The sequence below is a fragment of the Fukomys damarensis genome, unplaced genomic scaffold (genome assembly GCF_012274545.1).
Source record: "Fukomys damarensis isolate Sample0158 unplaced genomic scaffold, DMR_v1.0_HiC HiC_scaffold_11, whole genome shotgun sequence".
Taxonomy (NCBI): Eukaryota; Metazoa; Chordata; class Mammalia; order Rodentia; family Bathyergidae; genus Fukomys; species Fukomys damarensis.
In genome coordinates, this window is record NW_022900923.1 from 12856378 (window position 1) to 12875508 (window position 19131).

Consider the following 19131-nt stretch of genomic DNA (forward strand, 5'->3'; position numbering starts at 1 on the left):
TTTTTTTTTTTTTTTTTTTTTTTGTACTGGAGATGGAACTTGAGACCTTGTGCTTGCAAGGCAGGTGGCAGAACCACTGAGCTAAATCCCCGGCCCTCCAACCACATTAATGTAATAAAATCTGCCACCATTTGTTTAAAAGGCTAGAAAATTATCTCAGTACATAATAATTTGAAAACAAATAATTCCAGTTGTCTTCCCTCTCTTTTACCAGCATTTACTGAGCCTTCTCTATGAGTCAACTATTTATTTTGAAATGAAGACCAATTGGCACTAATTGAAAGTACTAAAAGAACATGGGATAAAGTTTTCCAGCAATCCATTTGCTGTAATTTATTTTTATCTATATTTAAAAATCTATTCATCTACATCTGATATACATAATGCATAGTGGTTTGTTTTATCTTTGTAGATCTGACTGCAACAAAGACTAGACTGACAAAACCATTTTGCCAAAAAATTAAATTTTAAAAATTAAGTTTTGTTAACAAAAGAGAATCTCAGTGTTTTCTACCATCCTCCTGGATCCAATTCTTATCAAATGACTAAACTGATCTTGTTACTATTTGTATCAAGCATAGTCAAAATAAGCTTAAAAGTGTAATTCACCAATAAATAATTTAAACTTTAAAGTGAAATTTTCAGGTAACAATTTATAGTGGAAAATGTGCAAAGACACATTTTTCTCAACCCTCCAATAAAGTCCATTTTCTTGTTGTATTTTCTAATGATCAAATAGAGAATATCTTTATTTCCCTCAAATGCCCATATGATTTAGCTGAGAGTATCTAGCAAAGTGCAGCATGTACTAGTGACCAAAAAACCCCTCAGTCACTGTGCTTTATTCTATTCTTCAGGTTGAAGAGATTTTCATTAGGGGTGATAAGGGAATACAGATTACAGTTGCTTTACGACTCAACCTATTACCTGGTGGGGATATAAGTATAAGAAGCATTTTTTTCGGGGGGATACTGGGGGTCAAACTTGGGACCTGGCATTTGAGAGGCAGGGACCAGAACCCAAGCTAAATCCCAGCCCAAGAAGCACTTTAGTAACAGGGTATTCCTAGTTGTTATTCTACAGCAAACACAGCTGAGATTTCCACCAATCCAAGAATAACTAGGAATTCCTCAAATTTCATTTCTTTCTCTACCCAATTTGTATTTAAATGCTAGACTTAAGAGTTTCTTCACTTTTAAACCGAACTACTCCAAACATATCTGTTAGATGCTCTGCATTGTGCTAATATCTAAGTCTAAGGTGCTAATTTATGAATGACTTTCTCAAAAACAGAGCCTGTGCCATAAATGACAAATTTCTTCTTATATGAGATTCATATATTTAAATTATACTTTTCAAAAGGTATTAAGAAAAAATATTTTCTAGAAGAAATGTTAAATATTATATTAGGTCCTAGGCTTTCTTTAACCACTATCATGATTCAAGTAAGAAATGCATTCTATATCACACATAGAAAACATAAATTATGTAAATAGTACTTAACCATACTACATATGCAATGCCCATTTTCTATTTTATTTCATTCAAAGCAGCACTAATCAGAACACATTACCTATTTACTTACTGCCAAGTAATGCCAATCAATGTAAAAAAACAGCTTTCATTTAAAATATATCATCTCATGAATATAATTAAAGAGAAACAATCATGTTTAATCTAAAAAGGGAAAATCTGCCGGGCATGGTGGTGCACACCTATAATCCTAGCACTGCCTCAGGAGGCTGAGGCAGGAAGATCACTATGAATTCAAGACCAGCCTGGGCTACATAGTGAATTCCAGGTCAGTCTGAACTACATAGTGAGACCCCATCTCAAAAATTCAAACAAACAAACAAACAAACAAAGGGGGAAATCCTTTTCAATTTTTTAGGCTACAAATTTATGCTAAGTATCTTATTCTTAGTAGCAAAAATTGAGATAACACTGTTTCTATAAAATAATGCAAATTCATGGGCATTAGTATTCAGGACAAAGAACTGATGTTCTCTGCTACTGATGATTATGAATCATCTTCCATTATCCAATCTTCTCTCTTTTTTTTTAAAAGAAATTTTTAAAGGAAAATTTTACCGAGAAAAAGATAGCTTCTGTCTAAGAGAAACAGAGGGGGAACAGGAAAGTATGCTGCCCTTCCACTGTCCAACATTCTTAAGCACTGTGGTGCCTTGGTTCGTGAACTTAAACTCCTTCCACCATTCTGGCTGCACACTGACTTGGACGAGAATTGAATCAAATTCCGTTAGGTTCAGTGGACCTCACAGGAAAATCTGACTTGGTTCTCATCCAATTCAGTTTGCAAACAGAATGGTAGAAAGAATTAAGTTCATGAACCTAGGTACCATTGTTCATACTTACAATTCCATCTTGGACATCAAACTTTAATTTAATTTTTTCCTAATACCACAGATAAGATATGAAAGTACTACTGCATCTAGAGTTACATGAATCATTACAGCAGTGTCTAATGCAAAGGAGAAAGTTTCAATGAGCCAACTAAGATTAATTAATCATTAATCATAAAAGCAACTTTCATTCATAACCAGCAAGGAGAAATAGTAGGAGAATTTGCTGCTTTTCATTCAGCTATCTGAAATCACTAATCAGAAATTTTAAGCACATGAACAGCTGACATAAAATTTCTTAAAATTACCGTACTAGAATGTAAATTACAATTCATAAAGCATTAAAAATTTGCTTAAGAATTTAAGTAAGATCTGCAAAATTTTAAAAAGTATAAATGGTAGATGCAATTATTGTAATAACACTGTTATCTTCAAAAATTTAATAAACTTACCTAGAAATTTTCTGCGATGCTTTTGAAATTGGTGTTCCAACAAATGCCTCAGGAAGTTCTGAATGCAGGAAAGAATGTACTACAGGAGATGGTTCTTCAATTTTAGGGCTACAAAGGAAAAAAATTAACTTTTAATCATGTATCATCAAAGATTAAAATACTGTCATTTATGATTACATGAAAGGACTTTCATTTTTACTTTGTACATTTTTGCATTATTTACAAACAAAAATAAATATATATCACTTTTAAGTTTAAAGATAAAAATCATTCTACGAAACGTAACCAACATAAAGAGCGTTGCTATTTACATACATTCATAAACTTCATGGCAATGAAGATAAGACTGTTGATGAATGTTACTGATAGCCAGGAAAGATGGGAATTAACATGATTTTAAGAGGTATAGGAAAAAACATACCTATGGTAAAACATGTTATTTCTAGATTCACTGCTTGCCCACACTTCTCCAATTTTAGATAACACATTATTGATGAAAGTAGATCTTGTTAACACTGTTCCAGTTACCGCTTTCTTTGGAAATGTTGATAATGGTTTTGGTCTAGAAACTGTTAAAATAATGCAGCATTTAATTACATCTAAACAGGATTTTTTTTTTTTGGTACCCAGGATCAAACTCTGGACATTGTGCTTGGGTGGTAGGTGGTGGAACCACTGAGCTAAATCCCTGACCCTCTACTAAACAGAATTTTAATAAAAGATTTAACACAAAACAATGATGGGACAACACAGAAGACATGATAGTTAAAATTGTATTTATTGGTTTAGCTACAGCTAGGCAGAAATGTAACAATTTGAGTTTCTAAGAGACAGTTCAACATTATCTAACATATTTCTAGAAGTTGGGCAGGATATGTTCAAGTTCTTTTATTCTATACTAAGTATATTATAAAAACTTCCAAAAAAGTTCTATACTTTGTGGGACAAAGCAGCCAATAAAAAAGTATGACATAAATTTGAGTATTAGTAAAAGTGAGCTATGTTTAAGATGATGATTTCAAAAAGGCAACCGTTCAAAGTCTCTTCAAGCCCAAGAATTTATGACATTCTTCAATGAACTCTTACCTTCTCGAAAAACTGATGATGTTGATACATGATAAGGCTTAGCTTGCTCTATGGCTAATTTTCGCTGGACTCTAGGAAGGATTTTCCCATATTGAACTAACATAGCATTTCGAGCCACTGATCTCTCCCGTACACGAGGATCACGATCATTCTATTGAATACAATGTTAAGTGATAAAAATTTAATCTTCAAAATGATGGGTGCTACAGTTATGATTTTACCACTTAAAATAGAATTATGAGTATCTAGGAATATATATCTCCTATCTACACTTTTCCAAAATGAAGACTCTAAATACAAATTAAATAATTGCTTACCCATCAACAAATTCTCAATCCCTACTACTAACCCTGGATTCTTCACAATAAAATCTGGCTATCAGTTTTTTAAGCATCCATATGTGACAGGCAACATGTTAACTTTTTCGATATAAAGTGTATCTCTGTAAATCTTCACAACCTCATAAGGAAATAAATATTAGCACTTATAGATGAGGAAACCAAGCTTCAGAGTATGTCCTAATCACACAGAGCAAATTAAGAATCAGACTAAACCCTGAAGTCCAATGTTCTTTGCATTATGTAATTCCTACTGCTGTCCTCTATCTCTTCCCCTAATTTTACAAGTGTGTAATCTGGAAGACACCAGGACACAAATGGCATGTATAAAAGAATTAAGTAATAATACCCACTTCAAAGTAACGCTACACAGAAGGGAAGTGAATTCGCCTAGTATAGGACAATATAAGCCAGTGTTATCTAACTACAAGCTCTTACATAACAAACCAAATCTTCAGTTTTTCGTACTCTCATATCCCATACAATGAAACAGCTTCAACCATACCATAAGATTAATCTTCAGAGTCTGATTCAGCTTCAGAGCAGGGATATAATTGGCACGCTGCAAATGGTGAACTAAAAGGAACTCTTGATTTTGAACACTGGCACTGGACTGCAAACATTTCACTAGACATTCCTGGGAAGAACAAATAGACTTGTAATGATCAATTTACCCTGGATTTCTGATAAATGTACATTGATAATTACCTGCTCAATGTCTGTAAAGGGTAACTTCAGTAAGTCTTCCATTAAGCCCACTTCCTGACACACTTCATACACATGCTTTAATAATTCCTCTATATTCAATGTATTAGAATGTTGTCTCAGCAAACTCCAGGCTTCAACCATGCACCTGAAACCAGTATTTTTCAAAGTTTAGTTCTAGAAAAGCTATTTCATCTACCTACAGAATCTCAAAAATAACTTTTATATGCAAGTTAAAAGAACCAGGAAGCCTGGGAAACTTAGTAGACCCTGTCTCCAAATAGCAACAACAGGCTGGGGATTTAGCTCCGCGATAGTGCTTGCCTAGCCACGTATGTGGCCCTGAAATCAATCCACAGTATGCCAAAATGAGGTTTTTATTTTTTTATTTTTTTGAGACAGGGTCTCACTATGTAGTTGAGACTGACCTGAACTCACTATGTAGCCCAGGCTGGTCTCGAACTCACAGTGATCCTCCTGCCTCAGTCTCTCAAGTGCTGGGAAGAGGTTCTTAAAAATAAATAAAAGAGTGTTTTACTAGCATATCTGAGGCCATTGCATCCCTAGCACTGCAAAAACAAGAAAAAAAGATTTAATTAAGTATAAAGTAACTGAGAAACAAAGTAAATATTCACAAAGAGGCAAACATAGGTCACACAGACGTCAATGTTTGGTCTGGTGGAAAGAGAAAAATCAGGCTCTTAAGGAAGTTAACACTCAGCATGAGCAATGTGAAAAAGAAAATGAGTGAAGCAAGAAAATGGGTGGAAGCAAGCATAACTGTGTTCATGGGAAAGTGAAGGGTACAGTTTTAACAGCAGATGCTGTGGCAAACCTACAGCAAGATCTGATTGGAGGATGCATCACATTTGACAGCTGCAATTACAATTGCAAGTATATTTCCTTCGGTAAGCAGTAAGATCACAATAAACACTTCTTACCTAGGAGTCTCTTAGAATCAGAGGGATTTCTGTGTGCTTTAAAAAAAAAGTCAGAGGGCCGGGGATTTAGCTCAGCAGTTTGGTGGCCTGCCTTGCAAGCACAAGGACCCAAGTTCAATCCCCAGTACAAAAAAAAAAAAAAAAAAAAAAAAAAAAAAAGTCAGTTTTCAACACAGACCTTACTGATTAACTTGTCTTGGAGGTTAACGTGGCCACATCTCTATATAAATTAAAACTATAGCTGGTGATTCAGTTCAGTGGTTCTGCCGCCTGCCTTGTAAGCACAAGATCCTGAGGTTCGATCCCCAGTAACACAAAAAAACAAAAAACAAAAAAACAAACAAAAACCATTCACACATAAACATACACACCCACACCCACATAGGATACAAGGCAACAATCCCACTTCAAGAAATATAATTTACAAAAATACCAGCAACAGCTGGGATTTAGCTCAGTGGTTCTGGTTCCTCAAGCACAAGGGCAAGAGTTCAAACCCCAGCACAAAAAAACCCCCAAAATACCAAAAACCAAAAACCAAAACAATACACAAAAACCCAGCAAAATTACATAAACATGTATGACTATATAGTGATATAATGGTGGCCCTATTTGAAGCAAATATAATGTACAGTATACAGTAACTTTGAAAGTCGTTTACATTTTTTACAAAAGCAAAATTACCAGGATGAATAGTAATTATAATATTCAAAAAACTAACCAATAACCAAAATACATAAATGTTCACCTACTTAAGCACATAAGAAAAGTTTTAAAAGACATATACTAATATTGATCTGTCTAACAGTTAAAAGTTTTGGAGGAGCAGATAGGTCTCATGGTAGAAGGTAAGGGCAGAAATAAAAACATTTCATGACAGATAAAATTTGTAGCAAGTAGTATTCACAATGAAAATTCATCAGGAAATTTTGCCAGCACTATCTGAGACTTCCTATGGGTACAAAGTCACACAGAGAAGTAAATGGCACCTACAGTTGGAGTGTCAGGGCTACCTGCTAATTTTGTTATTCTGGGACTAGAACATATTCCACAGATTTTGTAAACACTAGTAATCCAAGTGAGTGAAACATTTAGGGATATTTTCTAAAAGCTTACACCTGAAATTGCTTACCTTGTTTTTCAAAACAGGTGCAACAGTGTGGCAATTATAACGAGTACAGAAGGGTGGGTATACATATGCAGGTGTACAGAAATAAAATTAACATTTTCCTTACTAAAATCTAAAAATGATAATATTTTTGTAGAAAGAAAAATAAAGTATTAAAATGAACAGCACACTAGTAATTTTTAAAGTCACATGCAGGAATAAATATGTAATAAAAACCTGGTGGGCCACAGCTTTAGCTCAATGGCGCTGCTGCCTGCCTGGCGAGTGCAGGATCTGGAGTTCAATCCCCGGTACCAAAAAAATAAAAAACAAAATAACACAAAAAACCCCCCTGGTATCTGTTGTATTTAGGATTGGTACACTAAAACTTATGGCACTATTTTTATATATGCTGTGAATCTTTTAAATGTGCTTACAGCAAAATAAATTTCAAATGATCCATTATAAGCAAGTATTGTAAAAGGACAACTGACAAACTAAAGAGAAAAAACAAAAAACAAAATACAAAACACCTCGCAACCAGGTTCATGTCTGTAATGTAGAATAATAAATCGGTTAAGAAAAATCCCAACACAGAAAAAGAGGCAAAGGATTTAAATGGGCAAGGCACAAAATAGCTCTCTGTGCACAATATGTTAATCATCTTGTGTTTAGTATGGCAAGACCGAGACAACCTAAATGTTTCACCAAAGAGCTAAATAAATAAATGGTATTCCCATCCACATCATGAACAAGCACACATCACTTAAAAACAAGGAAGCTCTTTATGTGTTTTTATGAAATGAAGCCTAAACTCAGTTTAGTTTTGGAGTAGGCACAGATTTCTTTTCTTTTCTTTCTTTTTTTTTTGGTATAGGGGATCAAACTCTGGACCTTGTGGTTGTGAGGAAGGCGGCAGAACCACTGAGCCTTGGTCCCCTAAACTCAGGTTTAAAGAGGCAGACTGCAGTTGCACAGACAGGATGCTAGTTTAAGGGTGTGATGTGGAGATGGCTGTATCTTTGCTAACATCTGTCTAGAAGACCTCAAGAAACATACACTTAAAATGATTAATAAATGGGTCCCCAGGGGACCTACTCAGAAAGCTGGAAATTCACTGTTGTCATTTATATTTTTTAACTGTTGAAGCAGGCTAAGTATCCTCTTATTAAAAACAATACCAAAAAAACAAACAGAACAAAGCAAAACAAAAACTCTCCATATACTTGACTTCCCTACCCTAGCCCATGTATATATTTTTATAAAATTTTTCACTTTAAAGTGTGATGCTCACTTCTAGTTTAGCAGATATAATAAAAAGAGTATGATTTTATTTTTTGAAGTACTGAGAATTCATCAGATATTAACTTTATAATCATACAGAAAGCACTGCTAAACAAAAGACAAAACATGTTCCTTCTCAATCAGCTTCCCCACAGGAGGAAAAGACATAGTTACCTCCAAACTGCCAACACAAAGATAAATTTTAAAACAAGAAAGTTCTTAAATTCTATAATTATCCTGGCTTCTATGTTAGAAAGTCATGATGCTATGAAGAACAGTAAGAAAATGGTTTCAACTGATGAAAAGCTAGAATGTTGGCAGTTAAATATAAGAAATCATTCCATGATTCTGGCTACTTCGGAGGCTGATGCAGGAGGATCATAAATTTGAGCAATTTAGTGAAAACCTGCCTTAAAAAAAGGGATTGGGATGTAGTTCAGCATTCCCTGGGTTCAAACTCCAGGACTATGATGACAAAGTCATTTCAGTAATCAATGTATAGGGGATTCTTGGCAAAACAGTAGAGAAGGTTGCTGAAAAATTTCCCTCTGACAGACTGTCTTAAGACAGCAGAGTGAATATAAAAGTATATTTAAAATACATGTCAAAGGACCAAGTATATAGCTCAGCAGTGCCATGCTTGCCTGGCAAGCACAAGGTCCTGAGTTCGATCCCTGATACAAAAAAAGAAAAAAATGTATGTCAAAAATTAAAATGAAAAAAAGAAATTGTAGACAGGCCAACAAATAACTACTGATCACCAGTGACCAGAATGAAAGAAAAATTGGGAAAGGTATGCAGAGAATAAGTAACAGAACATTAACATGGCTATATTAACAACTATTCATGATAAGGAAGATTACTGTATAATAATAAAAGGCCAGACTACAGACGTGGCTTGGGGTTAGAGCACACGCAAGGAAGGCCCAGGGTTCTATCCCTAATACTGCCAAAGGCTACAGTTATTTCTGAAAATTTTTTAATTTATGTAGTTAATATTCATTTCAAGAATTGGCACATTTTATAATATCACAGCTTAGTATACTCTTAGTAATTTACTGAACAGAACAGGAAAAAAAAAGCCATTAAGGAAAAAGGTTAAAAGTACACAATGAAGAAACTTGATCTTTTAGGCAAATATGACCCTTCACTTAATAAATGGACAATATACTGACTACTTACAAGTGGGCAAATGGTTCTAAGGGGTCTAAGGAGTCCATCTGGATCATATCATGTAATTATGATTTGCAATTACATTAGAAAACCAACAATCAAAAACCCATTATTTATAAATTAAATAGGGAAAAGAAAAAATCATAATGGAAATATAAAGTAATAATATGCAGAAAAATCAGATTGACATTTTTATATTAGTGAAGAAAAAAGCTGAAAGTGAGAGATAACCAACTTAAATTTTAAAAAATCAGAATAAAGTCACAGAAAGGAAGAGAATGAATATATAACAAGGATTATACATAAAAGTTTTCTACTGTATCATAATGATATTAAGACTGAATAAACAATGTTAACAGCTGGAAGGATAAAGGCTTTGTACCTCAAGTCTATCATTATACAGTGTATCATAGTTAACTTGCAAGCAAACAGCGAAGCCACAGTTACAAGTATGTCCATAAGTAGAGCTTCTAATATTGAAAAGCAGCCACTGTTAAGTTTTGGGAAGAAGAAAGACATCTTGATAAAGAAGAGCTAGTTAAATTTAAAGAGTCAGGAGCTGCCAGGTGTGGCGGCCAAGTCTGTAATCCAAGCACTTGAGAGGCCTAGGCCAGCCCGAATAAACTACAAAGTGAGACCCTCCCGCACAGAGTTAGGAGTCAAGTTGAAAAGTTTAATACAACATAATAAGATGGCTGATCAACCATTATCACCATTTACTAATGATTTACTACTTTGCAAGCAACCATATAATAGTGCTTGCATCATTTAACTCTCAAAATATTGAAAGGTGGGCATTATTAACCTTGTATTACAATGAGGAAATCAAACCTCATTGCTTTTAGTCATATTTTTAAGAAAGTGGTAGTACAGTGTAGGTTTAAATTTGAATCAATTTGATCCAGGGACTATCTCTTAACATCTTTAGCATATCTCTTAAAGTCTTTGCCACAATCAGTGGTTGTTCCAATATAATTACCTTTAAGGGTTTTAGGTTTACTAATAGACAATATCACCAATATAAATAGTTGATCACAGTAATACTTCAATCATCTAGCATAGAATGAGCCTTGAGAGGGTTAGTGCTTTTGTGTTTGAAATATTAGAACTTTTTCAGCCACCATATTATGCAATCACAGCAAATGGTATGTATGATAGCAAAGATCATCACGTAACTTAACCTCTTATTCTGGTTCAATTTCTCAATTTCAGCCTTTACTCACGTTTAAAATTCTTACTAGTTATCACCGTGTTGAATTAGAGGCAACTATTTGAGGAAATCAGGTAATTATGTACCGATCACAATACATATCCTGGAACTCTGGTTTCTTGTATAAGTCCCTGTATATCAGCTTTAAAAAAAAAAATCTTCTTTCTGATGAGATTGGAGTGCAGATCACACTGTTGCACAATTTCCTACACAACATACAGCTTAACACTGCAATTATCAATTCAAAAACTAAACAGCTTTCTTACAAACTCATTTCATACTTTCAGTAAAAACTATCACCCAGCCAGGCATCTGTAGTTCCCGCTAGGCTGAGGTGGTAGGATAAACTGAGCCTCAGAAGCTGGAGACCAGCCTAGGCAAAACAGCTAGGCTCTCATCTCAAAACAAAACTATCACTACTGTCTTACCAATGTTCTTTTTAGCAACATTCAAATCACTCTAATTAGGAGATTAACACGGCGGGTGGGGGCCAGTGAGTTTGCTGGGATGGAACCCAAGGCTTCCTTCATGCCAAGCACATTTTCCACCACTAAGCTACATTCCCAGACCCTAGAAATTATTTTTAAACATTTACTGAACCTAAGTATAAGCTATTTCACAAATGGCATTTTGAGTTTTTGCTTCTCTACTTAATATACTCATTTTCTGGGGAGTACATAACTCACTTAAAAGAAATAGTTAAAAAAATTAAATTATTTAGGTTTGTCCGCTATATATATTTAAGGAAGAAATGTGAAGTGACTAAGGCAAATGAGAGAAATGCTATGGATAAACTGCGAGACAAGAAAAAAGGAAAAAAGGAGAACACTTCAAAGGTGTATCTTTTTCAAGGTTGATACAAGCATTAGTGATCAAATACTAACTCAATGTCACTGAAATGTGAGAAGTTGCATGCAACTGAAAAAAATTTACACACTGGTTGCCTATGCAGCAACTTTAACTTCTTATATTCATTTATTATCACATTTACTTCTTTAAAAGTTTCTGTTCTTATAACAAAGCTTATTGAAACTATGTATTATTTTGTATCTTCAGTACTGGGGACTGAATCCAGGACCTTTATGCTGATTACAGCCCAGAGAGGGTCTAAGTCCTGGGTTGAATTTGTTGTGATCCTTCTGCCTCAACCTCATAGAGTACGGGGATTACAGATATGTGCCATAAAACAATTCTCGTACAATACAACTTCTTAGACTTATTAAACTAGTCACACACTTTTGCTAACGCAGATCCTATCATTGAGTACTTAATTTATTAGTTTTGAAGTCAACAGTGAGTTTAACAGTAAGTTTCTAACTTAAAAACTTTTTTAATCTAAAATTTGGAGACCAAATCTTCCCACTTAGAAATACACTGTTTTTAACTAAAGAGAAGAAAGAAAAACTAATTTTCAGGATACTAAAATTAAAGTGATGTTTCATGCATATATGATAATTTGGGATAAATGACCAATTTCTAAATATATAAAAATGATCAAGCAATAGGACTGAATAAAACCAATAACTTACATAGGACAAAGTTACAATCTAGTAAAGGATTTCAGCTTTGAGAAATTTCCCCAATAACAAGACTAATGTATTTCCAATCATGCCATTTAACTTGTTAATTATGTATAACATAATTGCAGAGGTATATATAAAGATATATTATAAATGGAAGTACATTATATGAATTTAAAGAGCATTACAATATTGCTAAAGGAAGAAACGTAAAGATATCATTTGATCAAAAATAAGATATCATTTGTTCAAGACTTACATGAACTTTGATACTTCCCTAAATCATGTAAACTGAGATTTCCATTTTGTAAGAAGTCAATGGCAAATACAAAGACAAAATTAAAATGCAAAAAACTGTAATACCCAAGCAACAATTAAAAAAAAAAATTTAAAAATAAAACCTCCCCCAAAATGCGACTTATCAACTTTATACAACTTCGTTCTCTACTTCTGGGTTCTTTTTGGCATACTTAATTCTCCATTAACCACGCAGGAGACTGTTGAGTGTTGTGAATTAGCAACAGATATAATGATACCCCTTTTACTCAAGATACTTCCCATTCATCTTATTCTAGATAAAATGCTGTACCTTTTCTCAACATTGAAAGATCAAAGATACATAAGAATATTAGGTAACAGAACCAAAATATCATGTTGCTGTATATTCCATCAATTCTATCTTATTTCAAAAAACATATTTACCGATTGAAAAGTAAAACAGTGAGGTGAAGGATAATATCACCACCACTGGACACAGCTGGCCTCATCGTCTGTATATATCTGAGCGCTTGTCTGTGCTCTCCCTGATTCATGAAGGCTTGGAGGATCTTTGAATGCTGCCATAACTCAGGTTTTACAGTAGCTGGGTGAAACAGAAGATCTAAACCACTCTGTAAAAAAGTGATATGAAAAGTGATAAATATAAAGATGCTAGAGCTTTGCATTTAGACAAGATAGTTAATGTTTAAAAAGACAAACTTTTGTTTTGTTTTGTTTTGTTTTTTTGAGACAGGGTCTCACTATGTAGTTGAGACTGACCTAGAACTCACTAGGTAGCCCAGGCTGGTCTTGAACTCACAGTGATCCTCCTGCCTCAACCTCCCGAGTGCTGGGATTACAGGTGTGAGCCACCACGCCAGGCTCAAACTTTATTTTTCTCTGTTTTTTTATTTTTTGGTACCAGGGATTGAACTCAGGTACTTGAGCTTGTCAGCCAGAACCACTGAGCTAAATCCCCAGCAAGACAAACTTTATTAAAGAAGCCCAGAAAACAAGACAATATCAGTTTAAATATAAACGTAAAAGGGCTAATTTATGGTATATTTTAAAGAATAAGTTCACAAAAACCTCCTACTTTCAAGACTTTAATATTATATAAAATAGTAACTATTTCTTATACAACACAAATTTCCAACATCCCAAATATATTTCTAATAATTACAGTTATTTTCACTATTGTTTCCTTATTTTGACATTAAGCAATCTGAAATTCTGAAACTGTTATTTTTTGCTACCTTAGGTAGTGGTTGGTGAAGGCAGTAATTAAACTGAATCTTTAAATTATCTTGAGAAATAGACTGCATCATCTTTTTGTTGTTGTTGTTTTTTGAGACAGGGTCTCACTATGTAGTTGAGACTGATCTGGAACTCCCTATGTAGCCCAGGCTGATCTCAAACTCAGTTGTTCCTCCTGACTCAGCCTCCCGCGTGCGTGCCGGGATTACAGGCGTGCACCACCACACCCAGCTTCTAGACTACATCATCTTTAAATAGCAAATTTAACCTAGACACCTATGCTTTTCTTAAAATCTAGTAACTCCTACAGACTTACCTCATAGTCACTATGATCTATTAGCCAAAATCCTTGAATAAGTTTAACCTGACCCCAGGAAATGACAAAGGCAGTTGGAAAAGACTCAATGGGAGTATCTGTTTTGTTTGGAAAGGAATACATAATATCAAGTAGCAAATAAATGGTCTTTTAAAACGAGGATTAAGGACAATAAACAAAGAAAAATTTCTGCAATACTTGTAGAATAGGTAGCAACAGAATGTAGCATTTAAGATCAAAAGCCTTTTTGTATTCAAAGCCTTCAATGATATCCAGCTACGGGAATAGTTTTATTACATCTAGGCACACCCAGTCTCATGCCAGCTTCATTTTTTTCTCAGTATTTTTTCACTGCCATCTCAGAGGAGACATACTTTACTAAAGCATACTTTCTTCATAAAGAAATAAATTGGAAGGGCTGGGGATTTAGCTCAGCGGTTCGGTGGCCTTCCTTGCAAAAGGACCCGAGTTCAATCCCCGGTACCAAAAAAAAGGAAAGAAACAAATTGAAGAAACTTGCTCAGCAGCTTCAGAAAATTAACTGTAGATCAAATTCCAGTTACAGGGCAAAAGCTGGCAGCTAAGCAAACAGGTTATTTTGCCTACTGTGGGGGACTGAACCATCCAGAGTTCTCTAACACTGAGCTACACTCTCCAGCTTCTTTTTTTTTCTCTTTGAGATAGTCTTCCGTAAGTAAAATTGAAACTTGCAATCTTCCTGCCTCAGGAGACTTTGTAGTATTGAAGATTGAACCCTGGTGCATGCCAAGCAACTACCACTGAGCTAATCTCTTTTTCCACCCTGGTTCTTAGAGCATTTGTTCTTGAGTGTGTTAGAAATATTTGAGAATCTGATAAAAGTCCAGAATATCCTTAAATAAACAAAAAAACAAAGTTTTTTCATAGCTTTAGTTTAATCATAGGCCATCTGAAACCAATAAACACATCCTGGGGTAAATAAAAATTCAAACATGACATTGAGATTAGATTAGGTTAGATTCGTAAGATTCCTACTACCCTGAAATTTTATGATTCTGGTAATATATGAATTATTTGATAACAATTCATAAAGGATACAATATAATGCTTGTTCATCTCACTAATGTTGCTTAATAAATACATGTCCAGTAGCGCCTATAAAAGAAAAAGATAAAAAGTTCAATCAATTTTATAGTCATTCATTCCCCTTGTTTTCCACAGACTACTGTGCCAGGTATGAAAAATATAGCCAAGCTTGTTTCTTCCCTCCCCAACTTTCACAGACAATTAAAAGTGACAGCATGTTATTATAAACCTACATGTAAACTAGAAGGAGGGTATTTTCCTGTGCCTCCTTCATCTCTTTTCCACAACTTCTCAATTTGATCTCCTAACTGAGAAACCAACCCATCAATCAATAAGCAATCATGGTTCCACTTCCTTCTGCAATATGAGAAAAAAAATTAAGGATTGATTAATATTAGTGATAATTATTGGCAATAAAACAAGGAACAAACTTTAAAAAGGAACAATCCAACTACCAAAGAGAAGAGATGAGAATTAAACTTCAATCATCATCATGAGAACTACAGAAATAAAGGAACATTTGTCAGATTAAACCCTGAAAATGCCTCAAATTCAGTCTTCGGCGATCCAGTAGTTAAGGTTAAGACCTAGGAAAGAATGTGGTATAAGTAGTCAAATGTCCAATACTATTGTATTTTTCATAACCTTGATCAAATTACCATGGCACAGGACATCCCAGTGTAGAAAACACCTGCTATTTAAGGAGTCAGACTTTGTATTCATCACCAGGGCTAGTCTTTATCCCTAATGATTCCTTCATCCAAAAATGTATTGCTGCACTCTTAGAATGTGATAAGAAAATATTATCACTATTTCCTCCACTATTATTAATAGTAGCAGCAGTTTTTTGAAATTTTCCTGTAAGGGAGATACTACGCTAGGTGGCCCGCACATAATTTTTGTTTCTATTGTAACTTGGATGACAAATAGCATCAGAAAATGTGGCAAACATACCCAAGAACATACTCTTAGGAAATAAGAAATCTAGAATTTTAAAATGCCTAATCCATCTTCCAAGTTCATCCTTTCATGATTCTAGGTTATCCTAAAGCACTGTTTCTAACAATTTATCATGGATCAGAATTATAGCTGGTGTAGCTTTTACGATACCGAATCCTAAGTGATTCTAACCTAAGAAATCTGGAATTAATGTTTGTGAACCACTGATCTACATGTTTGATTATAGGAAAAAGGGCATTTAATTTTAGAGATAGGGCCCAGGCTCTAAATACTTCTTTCTTCTTCCTCTACTCTATTTCAAAGGAAGCAAGTAGTCTATTAATGTATTTTAAAAGAGAAAAATAAAAACAAAAGAAGCTGGGCGTGGTGGCACATGCCTGTAATCCCAGCACTCAGGAGGCTGAGGCAGAAGGATCGCTGTGAGTTCGAGACCAGCTGGGCTATATAGTGAGTTCCAGATCAGTCTCAACTACATAGTGAGACCCTGTCTCAACAAAACAAAACAAAACAAAACAAAAGAAAAAGCTGGGTTTGAAAACTGATAATAACTCTGGTGATATATTTTTAAATATTGTCTTTTTCTGAGTAAGAATTCTCAGTATAAAACAGGATTAAATTACAGTCTTTAATAATCACTCACAGGAAGTAGTTTAATTCAGGAAATGACAGAACACTCAAATTTAAAATACAATGTAATTATTAAATCAGGGCAAACAAAATTAAAATAGAAACACCAATAACAAATTCTAATATTTTACCCAGAATTCGACCTACTTATTTTATATAACATGATGAATCAGTTGTGAGAATATTTAACTTTTTACAGAAGAATTTCTCAAAGGGGTTTTGAAGGTCTGGAGGTACAATACCTTGATAAACGCTCACATTTCTCTCGGCGACTAGTGTAGTAGTTCTGAATAACCGGGTAGTTGTAGCATAACCTTGACAACTGCACAGCATCATCTAAGAGTTGGAAAACAAAACTAGTAACATTACCAAAGTATTTCAACAATAGTTAACATTATACAAACCGACATTCTACTGTAATTTTGTAATACTGCTTAACCTGCAGAATTGGTAAATACAAGAATACTACACATCCTTTTATTTATAGATGTAAAAGTGAGAAAATTATCTCACAGAAGTTTTAACAAATAGGGTGGTTGGCTTAAAACACTAGAAAGTGTTCTAAATAATTTTACTCGTGGTACAAGCAATAATTTGAAAGCAAATTGTATTAATTATTTGTTCACATCAAAATCAAACAATTTAAAAGAATAAGACCAACATGTAGATGAGTATGTGCAGCGGCAGAGGCACTTCTAATCCTTGGTACTGGCATTATCAAATACAAGGGAGTATTTAACTGATGGCAAATAATGCCAGTAACAGAACACTAAACAAGAAAGAGATCAGCAAATTAGGTAATAAAAATCACAATTCCATGAATCTAAATTACAGATAGTGATATTATTGGACTCATTTCAGAAGCCATATTTCCTCAAAATTTGCTTTTCTTTTATGTTACTTGATTCAGTGAGTATATACAGAACCTGTGTAACAGACAGAGGGATAAGGCACTGAAGATACAAAGTAAGTTTATAAGAAGAAAACTAAGGTGAAAGAGGAAGCTAATGCATTAGAACAGAACAATAAAATTAAAAAAAAAAAGTTTTAGTATTAAGAGGTTAAATAAATATTTTTACCTAAACCTTCTGGCAAAAGCCCAGAATGACAGAACCAAAGAACCATTTGTGCATATTGACAGATGAGCTGTGTAACCGTATACTTATTGCTTAGCTCCATCAGTCCTATTAAAGAAAAGTTAACATCAGTTGTTTAACTTTCAATTTATCAATCGCAAATAAACAAAAAACTCAATATACCCATTTTTTCAAAACAAATTAATTACCTGGAAATCCTTAACAATAGGTATACAATCTGAACAAATGTAGCTTGTATCTAATTCATTTTGGTCCAAAATTATGTGAAGCAAATTTCCAACATACATGTTAAGTCACTGATCACAGACATTTTCTGCAAGCTATTTTATTATTAATATAGACTGCTTAAATTAGGCTTTTAAATAAAATTAGCCTTTTTTTGATTTGTCGTAAAACAGAGAAAAAACAGTCATTTCTATGAATAAAAATATACAAATAACTTAAAATTTTAAAATTCAACTGGAAGTACACTATCTTAACAGTCATTAACTTTAACTGTGTTTAACACCAGAATTTCCCAAGCTCATTTGGTAGCTTCACATAAAATATATTTTAGTATTTAAAAAATATTCTCTTTATACAATGATCCACCTTGGAAACAGAAACTTGATTCTTTTTCAAAGTCAAGAAGTAAAACACTCATTTATAGAAAACAAAGAGCATACATACCTCTCTCAGTGATCACTTGGGCTTCTGTTACAAAACAGCTTAAAATTGTCTTAAGATTGCTAAAAAGCAAGTGACACTGCTGCATAGACTGTATAGTTTGTGGATCAATGAAGCGACATGATCCATCAAATAATGGTGTACCTTTTTAAGGATAAAATACAAGATTATTTTCACACAGTAAATCTGAATTAGAGCCACAAGTGCAGACTTTCTAAAATAATACTCAAAAGAATTACTCCATATATTATGAGATTTCCAAGACATGCGAGAAATAGCAATTGTCCTCAAGGAACCTACAAATATGCCTCAATTTAAAACCAGCAAGAATCAGAATGAGAATGTGAACTCAAATAATATAGATCTAGAGATTTTCTTCATAACCATTACATATAACAAGATATCTAATAACCAATTTAATCACAGCACTATTTAGTGTGGGATTGGTCTACACAGTAATTATCTTAACTCTAACATCCTTCAAATCCATGTGTAGTTTACTTCCAATACATTAAAAACACTTATGTTGTTTATTATCCTTAGAGGTTATAAACCTTTTTAAAAAAAATCTCAATTAATCAGCAAAGAAGCTCAAGGCTTCAACAGTAGTTCAACTACCAATTCTACATTATACCACATTATGCTCAAAACAGGAATCATACCATTTATAAATTGATTTGAACTAATTTTTTTCTTTTTTTAATA

At 33.9% G+C, this 19131-nt stretch overlaps 1 protein-coding gene across 2 annotated transcripts in view; it reads right to left on the reverse strand.

Annotated features, from left to right (window-relative positions):
• Positions 1–19131, reverse strand: part of Ahctf1 (AT-hook containing transcription factor 1) — a 75322-nt gene that overhangs the window by 16877 nt on the left and 39314 nt on the right. For both annotated transcript variants that reach the window (XM_010642638.3, XM_019210427.2), the window contains 12 exons: positions 18430–18570; positions 17743–17847; positions 16906–16999; positions 15310–15433; positions 15089–15145; positions 14012–14158; positions 12883–13070; positions 4948–5092; positions 4745–4876; positions 3902–4052; positions 3237–3384; positions 2816–2923 (listed from right to left, as the gene is read on the reverse strand). In XM_010642638.3, the coding sequence (XP_010640940.1) occupies positions 2816–2923; positions 3237–3384; positions 3902–4052; positions 4745–4876; positions 4948–5092; positions 12883–13070; positions 14012–14158; positions 15089–15145; positions 15310–15433; positions 16906–16999; positions 17743–17847; positions 18430–18570 (1540 nt within the window). The remainder of the gene's footprint in view (positions 1–2815; positions 2924–3236; positions 3385–3901; positions 4053–4744; positions 4877–4947; positions 5093–12882; positions 13071–14011; positions 14159–15088; positions 15146–15309; positions 15434–16905; positions 17000–17742; positions 17848–18429; positions 18571–19131) is intronic.